General features: G+C 31.5%; 1 protein-coding gene across 2 annotated transcripts; it reads left to right on the forward strand.

Annotated features, from left to right (window-relative positions):
* Positions 1 to 3,508: 3,508 nt before the first annotated feature.
* On the forward strand, positions 3,509 to 7,641 carry LOC105323566 (uncharacterized). Of its 2 annotated transcripts, XM_066081742.1 has the most exons (8): positions 3,509 to 3,661; positions 4,082 to 4,154; positions 4,363 to 4,457; positions 4,689 to 4,832; positions 4,935 to 5,006; positions 6,058 to 6,199; positions 6,551 to 6,659; positions 7,066 to 7,641. In XM_066081742.1, the coding sequence occupies exons 1-8, from the start codon at positions 3,631 to 3,633 to the stop codon at positions 7,417 to 7,419; spliced, it is 1,020 nt and encodes a 339-aa protein (XP_065937814.1). In that variant the 5' UTR covers positions 3,509 to 3,630; the 3' UTR covers positions 7,420 to 7,641. The 2 variants fall into 2 exon arrangements, with proteins under 2 accessions (XP_065937814.1, XP_065937815.1); XM_066081743.1 differs by lacking the exons at positions 4,082 to 4,154; positions 4,363 to 4,457 and having other exon boundaries at positions 3,529 to 3,661.
* Positions 7,642 to 11,872: the final 4,231 nt, after the last annotated feature.

Consider the following 11,872-nt stretch of genomic DNA (forward strand, 5'->3'; position numbering starts at 1 on the left):
AACAAAGTTGCAGTACCAATTAAGATAAAACTGGTTTACATAAATACATGCATCATCTAATGCATTATGTAATTTTTTGTTTGTTAATAGAATTACATTTGTAACAGCGATTTGGGATACACATTGTATATATGATACACGACCATTTAAGCGTCAAGTTATCTTAAAATTGTAATCAATGACACTTGTTGGTAGGTTATTGCAGACATTGCACTTAACCACTTTACTATGTAAAGAAATTATTATTAATTGTCGGATTGGATTAGCAAGGTGAAAATAACACATTATTTTAAAAATAATCATGATAGGGACTAAGACATATAAATTAAGTGGCATACATCTCACCTCCTACAAACATTGATGTTTATCCTTTATATTTGGAAGTTTCATCCAAGCATTTAATTGTGTTAACTAAGCCCAACAAAAAATGAACACAATTCTTTTCTTTATTTTTATATGAAAATAAATATTTTCGTATCGAAACGAATCTAGTTGGACTTTCTAAATAATTAACAGTATCACAATTATATTTATATTACCTTAATTTATAAAAAAAAAATGATACTTTGTATTTAACAACATAACATATGATAATAATATTGCCATTTTTTTTTTCTTGTTTCTTTCCTGTAAAATTTATTGCATGTTCATACGATACATTAATTTAAATAAACAAAATATTTATACCATAGCATCAACTGTATAAAAGGTGTTTTAATCAAGAAATAACCAACTTATCCTCAGGCTAGTAACCTTGAATTCTAGAATGATATATAATATGGAAAGGAAAGGACCACTCGAACGGCTATATCCGTTCCTTACCTCGTTTTCACTTAACGATTTTTAATATGCTTCCGTTCTAGGAGTACGTTGGTTAAGGGTACGCCCCAATGAGTCACAAATATTGTACATCATTGATTGGTAGAAGTAACTCAGAACCTTGAGGGTGCACACACTCATTCATTTTTCAATAACAATTCTATTAAACTAAACCTTAACTGTCATCATCTTTTTATCATACATGTATCATGATATATCTTTTAAAAAACATTAACCTACGAGCTTAATCAAGATTATTGGGTTTTTTTAATAGGACCATTTGCATCCGTAAGAACTAATTTCCATAGATACAAGTTTCACTATATGACTCAAAACATGATTTCTTAGGGCTTTTGTATTCAGTAGATAAAAATTGATAATATAACAGTAGCTTAATTTTTTTTTTTACTTTCCATGGATTATTTCATGCTTGAGGATTTAGATTCTTTAATGTTAAACAGATACATTGTATTTGTCAATAATAATTTATTTGTTTCCTATTGTTCATGAAAATTTTACATCATAATTAGCAAACATTTACATTTACTTTGATACCGTTATAGAGTGTTGGATCTTTTGTGTCACAATGATTCTTTAAATAAATGTTTTTGATGAATGATTTCAAAATTCAATTCTTTGTAAATAACTTTGATTACTTCAATTTGAATTTGTCTTGAAACCATTTGCGAAAATACCCGTTATCTGATTAATCGTCTTTGGACTCCTAAACAAAAGATGTAACACACCATCAGGAATTTGTAATTGTAATTTGGAAACATGCAAACAACAGGAATTTGTCAATTGTAATTTGGAAACTTGCCAATACAGACACCACTAACGATATAAATGTTAAACGATTTAAGATGCTTTTGTTTGAAGATGTGAAATGTTTTAATATATAAATCTTGATGCAAAATGACAGAAAAGATCCCAGGCACGTAAAATTTGATTATTTTTCATCACTGATTTCAGTTATTTCAATTAATAAGCATTCAGTGAAAGTTCCGTTACTCTCCAAGAACACAATATATTTTGCTCTAGTTGTTTCTTTCTGTTCAACTATATATTGAGCTTTATATTAAATGAATTAGGTAAAATTTATAGCACCTTTTATGTAATAATGTGTAATGAATGGTCTCATCCTCAGAAAATAAAGGGGTTTCCGTTTACTTATTTGGCAAATATTGGTTTAAAAAACGTCCTTAAATATAAAACTATTACTCGATGCAATTTTTATTTCAGAAGAAACCACTTCTTGTGAGGACTCAAATTATGTCAATATGTGCCGAATATTTTGATCAGAAATGTTATGGGGCAACTTTAGAGAACGCAATGATACCAGTATGTACATTGTATTACCCGGATAACGAGCGTGGTCATAAGAGATATCATTTGAAACACAATGAGTTTAATACCACAATAACACGTTTTATATACTATATTTATTTATATTATATTTATTTTATATTAATAATATTTTGTGCAAGTAAAGCGATTTATTGTTAATAGGAGATTTATTGGATGGATACAAAAAATCCTAACCTTTGGGTCGGACTGAGCTTTCTGCATATATATAATAATAAATTTCGTACATACAAATAAAAGACCTAAATAATTATAGAGTAGAATTCTTTTGAACTTTATTGCATTCAGTAAAAACCGTGTTAATTCATAGAGGATGTACCATTTAGTTCAAATTATATTGAAAAAAAAACAAACAAACAAATATCGAGACATGGCGCACCCATGATATCGAGTGGCCAATTATTTAAGGATTAATTTGCGATCGCAAAAATTTGCAAAGATGTGAAGGTGGAAGTGCAAAGAAGCAAAGGCTTAAGAATAAATATAAAATAAAAGCGATATGCTTTAAATAACGTATTACTATTATTTATGTTGTGTGTTCGTTCACCTTAAGACTGTTTTCTCATCTTTGAGGTTTTGCCCCAATCCTTCCCTATCGCATCATTGCATCTTCTGAAAATCTGCAGATTTACTTTTAGAATTAGCACAATTTAGAATTGGCTCTAAATGAGAAAGAGATATTAGGCGTGTGGTCCCAGTCAAGAACACCTATGCAGACATATGCAAGTTACTTTTATTTTATCTACTAAATCTCATTTTCACTGAATTTAGTGTATTAGTAGTATATCACAATTGGTTAGAATTGTTTATTGAGATACATTTACAGTAAACATATGAGAGGCGTTTCTGCAATATATTCTTATACATGAAAATAACTCTTTAAAAAAGGGTTTGTGACCATTTTGTAGTAAGTTTTACCTCACAATTACAAATCAAATGATTTTCACTGTTACGATTCCAATTTTTGATTATATATTGTTTTAAAATAAATTGTTCATGATGCACGGGAAGTTATTGTGTAGACCTAAATGTCGAGCCCCTTTAAACAACAAATCCCTTAGGCAAAGTTATATTTATTTAGTGAATGAGAAATAAACAAGATTGAGAGATAAACAACATGATAATGGGAGTCTGGTTTGATAAGTGAGTCATATTTTGTCCTAGTAACTATATTATCTAAAAATAACGATCCTCGTTATTGATCGGAAAACACCTCTTAAGGGAATATATATCTCTTTCCTTAGTTTACAAGTTTGTTTCAAAAAGATGACAATCCTTCCGTTTATAAGTAAAGTTAAGACACGTCTTAACCAGTCATGCATAACATGATTCATTTCTTGATGGGAGAAATGACGCGTTTATTTTCCACATATATTACTTTTCCTTAACAAAAGTGTTTTAAGATATTGTACGCTTTCACCGAATAAGACATTCTCAACCCGGAAGATGCTTTTGTGTCATAAAACGATTAGATTAGGTAAGGTTACATTAATAATTATTATTAACAAACAGCATTTCTGAATTTACTTTTTTTTATTCTTTATATATCTTTTTGGAATATTTTTCAATAAAATGTACCCCGTTTTTAAATCTTTTAAAGTTAAAATCACTGTGTGTCAATTTTGAATAGTTTGCGAATTAAAAACAGTGCGCCAGATGTTATCGTATTTTCAAAAAGTGATTCATTTTAAACCTTGTTTAACTTTACCTGGCCTAAATTATGAGAGAGAGAGAGAGAGAGAGAGAGAGAGAGAGAGAGAGAGAGAGAGAGAGAGAGAGAGAGAGAGCTAAAGGAGACCATAATTTTACGATAAATGTGCTTACCTACTTGAATTTTTCTTTGAATTTGACGATAAATAATTGTTACAAACAAAGTAATTATGTTTATTTTGAACAGGTTTGGTCGTACTTTATACACTTATTCTGAGGAATATGGTTCACTCTCAATCTTTTCAAGAGTTCTCTCTCGAGTGAGTTTTAGATTGTCTTCTATTTTCATATCAGAAAATAAGTTAAGGAAGAAAAACATCCGTTTTACATAGAGCTTTGATTCAAATTGGAAATCAATCTCTCTCTCTCTCTCTCTCTCTCTCTCTCTCTCTCTCTCTCTCTCTCTCTCTCTCTCAACACGAACTGTGGTTTTCCCTTATATTTACTTACTTTCTCGTTGTTTTATAGAATTAAATGCACGGGAAATAAAGGTCAACCTGGTTTCCCAGCGACATTAGTACAAGTTTGCGTCAAAGACCGTTCTAAATCACATTGCAGCAATGGTATTTATCACTGAAATATTACTTTTAATGAAACGCATGATAAAGTTATGTATGAAGGATGCGTCTTAAGTAATTCGTTTAATCGTTAAATTTGGTATTTTCTTTGTGCACAAAAACCTGGTTCTTCCTGCATATTTTCTATATGTGAACAACAGCACCAATATCAATATTCAAATATTTAAAGGGGGTACAGTAAAGAGAAAAATATCTAATTTCCTATCTTTATTACAGATGATGAGGACAGTCCCGATGATGACAGCAAAGAGGATTCGGACGATCTATTCCATGTGTTTGTCGAGTTAATTGGTCGGGAAATATGTCGAAACAAAAAACCTGCAATCATTAATTTTTTCAATGAGACAAAACCTCTTTTCGGTAAGAATATCTATCTATCTATCTATCTATCTATCTATTTATCTATCAATCCATATTTAAATAGGGCCTATATTTATCAATTGATTTGTCGTTTCTGTGTAGGATTAGGAATTATCTCGGCTCAAGAGGAAACGCCAGACCAAGAAGCACTGAAATTATCTGACGAAATCGAAGGTATACGTCTAAAGAAATTACAACTGCGAGGCAAATTCCATGGGTTTTTTTTAATCATGAAAGTATTCACTTAGGTAATGTAACGTACCTATATAAATATTATATTGTTAACTTTCCTTTTTAAATTCACATTAACCGTGACAATGTGCCTCATGTTTTTAATACGATTGCAAAATCTTGCTTTTTTATATTCTTTACTTTTACTTTAATTAATTGTCTTTCATATCACCAACAAGATAATGCATTAAAAAGCGCTAAAATATGTATCACTGTTGTTGCATGTCAATTGTTCGTATTTGAGTTTCACGTTCTGAATAAAAACTGAATCCTAAAGTCAATTTCAGTTAAGGACCATGTACTACACAAGTTCTTATTTAGGCCCGCTCGGCAGGTAGCCTGTATCAATCAGTAATTCGTCGACAAAGTTCAATAAAAAAAAAAAAAAAAAAAAAAAAAATTCGTCAGTCTCTTTGTCCGTTTTTTTTTTTTCAATTCCTTTCGTCCATACCACATTTTCTTTGCCTCACACTAGGCTCAAACTTCAGCGATGAAACCCATGGGTTAGTGTGTGCCCTGCGATCTTAAAGATTTTTTTGTCTGGATGAAAGGTCAAGGCTAATAATTCTTTTGCGCATAATTTTTCTGGGTCATATTTTTCATTTTGTTTCACCTTTTCGATCATGCAGTACTGGCCTAAGACCAATTCTTGTCAAGTATCATTTTTCGACTTTACATTTAATACTATTTTATAAATATTAGTGTATAAAATTACATGTACATGATTGTATATATAATAACCGAATGTGTTGAAAAAGTATGATAATCACTTTTAAGACAAGTCTTATTTTCTTTAATATGCAAATCTGTTGCATTCAGCTTGCAGTTTCGACCAATCGATAAACGGGGCGTGTAGATTTCAGTCTGGCTGTTTCCATAGAGCTATGAATTAACTATATGTTTCCGTAAGAAATAGAGAAAATAATATTTAGTAGATATAAATATACCCATATAAAAATATATCAAGTACGAGTTCCAGATCTCTGATTTTTAGATGATGACATGCGGGCCACAATAGACAGGTTGCGGGTTGGAGTCGCAGTCGGAACCATCCTTGGATTCGTGGCCGGAGTCATGGTCACGGGGTTGTTGATATTACTGTACACAAAAAAGATGCACAGACTTACAAATTCAAGGTATAATTATCAAGTGGTGTTATTTGTACTAGTCAACATGAGAAAACAGTTTCGTGAATTGACGATTCTCTTGGTTATACAAAGATAAATTTGGTAGTTTAATGTTCTTGTGGATGTCATTCACGTGTATGATGTATTATTACGAAATTCCAGACATATGATCATTCCGTAGTATGAAAATATAATTATTTCGTAGTATGAAAATATCTTTTAAAACTGGTCATATTTTCTGTGATATGCAAATCCACTGCATTCAGTCCAGATGTTTTTTTTCTGATTATTTTATTTATTGATTTATTAATTCGTTACTCGATCAGCAGATTAAATAATAGAATCATGTACATTTTTCAGGTACTCTTCACAGGTAGACACACAGAGAAAAACACAATTACACGGAGAGAAAGCCGAATACAAATATGATAATGCACATTACACATACTGTGATGTCAATGATGAAATCGTAAGTTTATAGATATTTGTGTTTTCTTGTTTAAAATTTAGATTTTAAAATTAGTGGGATCAAAATGGAATACTAGTGATTCATGTATAACAGTAGAGTATATACAATTTATAGTACTTTTACGAAAATATTCGAAAATTAATTGGGGAAAAATATTTGATAAAAAGTAAGAATACAGCTTAGTGGGGTTCTTTTTATAAACTGCAAATTAATTATAGCATATGTTGTACTCAGTAGTTAAATTTCAAAGTGACTGTAAAGTAGAAATAAAATACCATTAAGTAACAAAGCATTGTATAATATAGCATCTGTAAAACAAATCTTTTAAATAGAGGCACAGTGAACATACGTTTGTACTATGTTGTAGATTTCTTCTAAAAATACAGCAATATTGTTCTATTTCCAGTGCCAAAGGCCGATAGAACCATCTTCTAAAAGTCAAAATAGCGAGGAATCCCACAAGTACCAAGATTGTAATTTGAACACATATAACCATCTTAACGAAAGCAATTCCAACAATGCCATCAGACATGAAGAGTATGACCATATCCGGGATGCGCGCGCAGACTCGTTACCATCAGACGGAGAATACAGGATGTTAGAACCAGCCAACTCGAAGCAAGAAGTTGGCATTTTGTCACTGGAGAAACCAACATGCGACATGAGTAAACCAAGTGATGATAATTACTTTGAACTTGAAAATGTGAAATGTCAAGCCACCAACCCGGATGCGTATTTTGTTTTAGAGAAGGACTCCTAGTAAAAACATAATCCTGATTATTATAATAATTTCTTATTTCTGTTTCTCCAGTTTTGTTTATTTGTTTATTTATTTCTTAGGGGGGGTGGGGGGTGTTTTTTTGTTGTTTTTTTATTTGGGGGGGGGGGGGGTTCTGTTCATTTTTTTTTGTTTCTGTTTTTGATTTTGTTTTCTTTTTGTTTTTGTTTTATTAGAAATTTTCAATAAATTATTTTTTTATTATACAGAAGTACGTTTTATAAGAGTCACATGTACATTTTCCAGAACAGTTAAAAAAACTGATGGGCGGTTTGCATACATTGTACATGTCATTGACTAAATACATGTAGCGGTACGTACGTGCGTATGCTTACAATCACTTGATGCAAAAATAGTGTGTATATCGTTATGTGTTTCATCAAACTAAAAAAAAAGGTCAGAATATATATGTATATTGTACGTAACAACAAAATTATAAATTATTGTAAGCGTAACTTAGCGACCATTTGTCATTTAATTCATATGATAAACAATGCTGCATTGAAAATTTGTGCAATAAATAAAATATTGAAATTACAAAATATGTACTGTAATGACAATTGATAAGGTATTGTTCAGGTATAGTATCAGAAAAAATACAAATCTAATGGTAAATGAAAAATATCAAAACAAAAATGCAGACAAGGAAGTTGCATAAAACTGTGTTAATTTGTGTGTATATGAATAATAAAGTTATGATGAAGGAGATTTAATATACATCTTTGTGTATACGGTATCTGGGTTAGCGCAATACATTACATTAATGTCATATACACTGTAATTTTAAATCTAGAAAAAAGTGCATTGTATGTTTAAACTGGCGCGGTAACTTGAGCGTTACGAAGAAGAATTTTTATAAATTAAAAGAATAGTACTTGGGCCTCTTTCACAAATCTACATGTACCTTATAACTATGATCTGTCTTAATTTAGTCTAACAGTTGTTATAACGTTTCACAAAACCGTCATATATTTAAGAGCTGTCCTAAACTTATTACAACCAGATACTGTACACGTCCCAAGTCCAAACATAACATTTATTGGCAGTTTATACTTGTATTTTAGTTCAACACAAAGGGCCCAGTAAATTATATAAGTCAAGTGCGCGTGACTTCTCGCAAATCTAATTTCATGCAGTCGTTTGCAATTGTGCGAAGTTATAACTTCTTTAGTATTGAAATTTGAAAATTGTTTTTTTAAATCACATTTATCATTATTCATAACATTTTTGTTGATTAATTGGATTTTTAAGACTTTAATCGGGTCAAGTAATAAAATGGCAAATCGTGCTTCTGAACCGGTAATTGTAAACATAATTTTTTAGGAGTCGAGAGAAGCATGATGTTAAACTCGCATTTTTTAATTTTACATCAAAAATAAAAATAATATGGTAAAAAAAAGTCTCTCTCTCTCTCTCTCTCTCTCTCTCTCTCTCTCTCTCTCTCTCTCTCTCTCTCTCTCTCTCTCTCTCTCTCGTCACGAATGCATTTAACGAACTGGTAACACATATTATAACAATGATAATGATTAATTAATTTATGCGACACCTTTAATATGAGAAGAAAAAACCCAACCTTTCCAAGTACAAATAACAAATGTGCTTCGTGCCTCCTGGTTGGAATCTTGTAAATTTAGATTCAGAATGTTTTCCTTATTTTCATTCATGTAAGGCTAAGTGAGCAGCAGTTTTCATGAATGACATTTATAAACATGAAAGGGTATATTGCGAATAACAATTGAATTAACCTATAGGATCTGTATGGGTTTCTGTCTTTACAAAAAACATCGATTTCCTTTCCACGTCTTGATTTTAGGCCATACACAGCAAACTCTTAGGTTCTAGTTCTCGTAATGCACAGTGATTGAAAAAAAAAGAGATTCACAGTCGTTGTCCGAGCAGTATAAGTTATCGCGCTTTTTTACTTGATTATCTTTAAATTTAAATTTTCAGTTTTCTTTCGATTATAAACGATACATGTTCTTTATATGCGTTTATTTACAACCAGGGACATATAAGCAATTTATATCGAAAGTCTCGCGCGACGCGACTTCAAAGCTAGGTTTCAAATCCTTTGCTATAAACAATGCAAGTCGTCTTAGTTTTTTTTCAACAGAAGGAACAGGAAGAATGGTGCTTGTAGATGTAGAATGATTTTTACCAGGCATTCGAATTCTATCATCATTCACCGTACATTCAACTGAACTCTTTCCGTATTAACAATTAATTAACTGCATGCATCCTTAAGCTTTGTATAAGGGGACGTACCTGATGCCGGGATGACAAGGGGACGGATTTCAGATTCTAACTGACCTACCCCCATTTTTTAATCTATAAACATTCCCCCTGCATTTTTGGCATAAAATGTCACAACGCACACATTCTTTGCAAAGAACGAACTGCATCTACTCGATCTGCAGTACTTCTCTCACAGTTGTACTACTTCCTATAGATGTTCATGAAAGCAAACGCAACAGTTTTTGCTCGGCATGTTTTTTTTTTACGTTGCACCTGTTTTGAGTAACACAGAGTGAATGATTCTTGTCCTCAAACAAAGCGTGCTTACACTAAGGTATAAACACTGTGTCGGATAATTATGCCAGTGCCAAGGTGGCATTTTTGCACCCGCTTTCGATGCAGTTTCGAAAAAATCTATATATACCAATTGATAGACTATCGTCTAGTCAGAGCATAAAACCACTTTTGTTTTTAGTGTGTTTCACCTGACAGGTGAGATATTTACCTTTTAAAATTAAAATCCCATACGAAAATGTTAAAGGTATATGTGGCGTATTTGGAGTAAAATTTTTGACATGAGTTTCAGTAAAAATATACATCATGCTTCTTAATTATAATTAGACGTTTCACAAACTCTAGGCCCGTAAAACATGTTCTTTCTTTAGTTATTTGTCTCTAAATATGCTAAACGTCTGATTAGTATTAAAGTGATCGGCCATTTGTAACGCCACTGCGCATGAGTGCGGAAAAACCTATACATGTAACACAGATGGAAGAACAGTTTGTTTACAAATTAGAATCATGTTTTTATGTCTTAAATTATATAATTCCTATATCAGATGATACTCGAACCATAAATAAATAAAAAATGCTCCCCAGGTTAGAACCCCCATACTTCACATTTGTATTAACGAGTCAGAGTTATATATGGTTTTTTTTTCTCTCTCTCTCTCTCTCGCTTACGCATGCATTGTTAATTATTAAGAAATACCACATATTGTATTATTATAATCTCTGTGTACCATTGTGCAATGGTGTTGAGATTGAAATAAATGAATGAATGAAACCATTATTATTCCGTTATTCATTAACGTAGAACGATATAAATTGTTGGTAATTATGTGTAATAAAGATGAAACAGTGACTATTTTAGCTTCAACGACACGGTAAAATGAGTGAATACCCCCTCTCCCCGAGGGATGCATGTACTGAGAGTGTTTATTTATTCTTTATTCAAAAATTTCTCTAAACGAAAATCCACTTGTGGTTCATAACTTACGAAGTAAAGACATGGAACACATGGAGCACGTACGAACCTGACTATAGCAAACCCCTACAACTTCATGATAAAAACTTAGTTTAATTCAGTCTATCTCTTTTTTCTTTCTTTTTAACCCGATTGATATAAACTGCATAACTTATTGTGAAAATATATCTTTATATAACATATTTAAATAAATCAATCAAATATTTTTTAGCATGACAAAATACGCCACATATACTTTTAATTCCCATAGGAGAAATTATTCTTCTACAGGAAATATTCACAATCCTATAGGATTTTCTAAAAATCCTTGAGGAATTATATTTCCTGTAGGAGAATGGTTTTATTTTCCTGCATGAATTTGATTCAGACAGGTAGTTTCCAATAGGAAATTAAGATTTCCTATTGGATTTTATCAAATCCTATCGGAATTTAATTGAAATTCCTAGGCCTGTATGAGGTGGGGGGGGGGGTGTATTCCGATCGAAATTTTCAAATTTCCGGTGGGAATATTGCTTTTCCTATGGAAAAAAATATTTTTCAGTAGGAATTTAATTTTGAAGGGTAATTATTTTACTTGACAGGTGATGTACAATGATAACACATATAGTCTATCATCAATCTAATTAAAATTAGACCTTTCATCTCGCTCTCTGTTATATATGGATACCGGAGCGGTATCCATATATAACAGAGAGCGAGATGAAAGGTCTAATTTTAATTAGATTGAGTCTATCACATGGCATATTTGAATTTTTCGATATATGTAGCATAGACGGGTGCAAAAATGCTACCTAATGGCACTGGCATAATTATCCGGCACAGTGTTTATAGTTCCGGTAGATTGCTTTTACGTGTACTACATGTAGTTAAGTAGTATACTCTTTTCATCGATATCTTTCATTTTAAGAGCAAATGTACATGTGTATTTAAGGA

The sequence above is a fragment of the Magallana gigas genome, chromosome 4 (genome assembly GCF_963853765.1).
Source record: "Magallana gigas chromosome 4, xbMagGiga1.1, whole genome shotgun sequence".
NCBI lineage: Eukaryota > Metazoa > Mollusca > Bivalvia > Ostreida > Ostreidae > Magallana > Magallana gigas.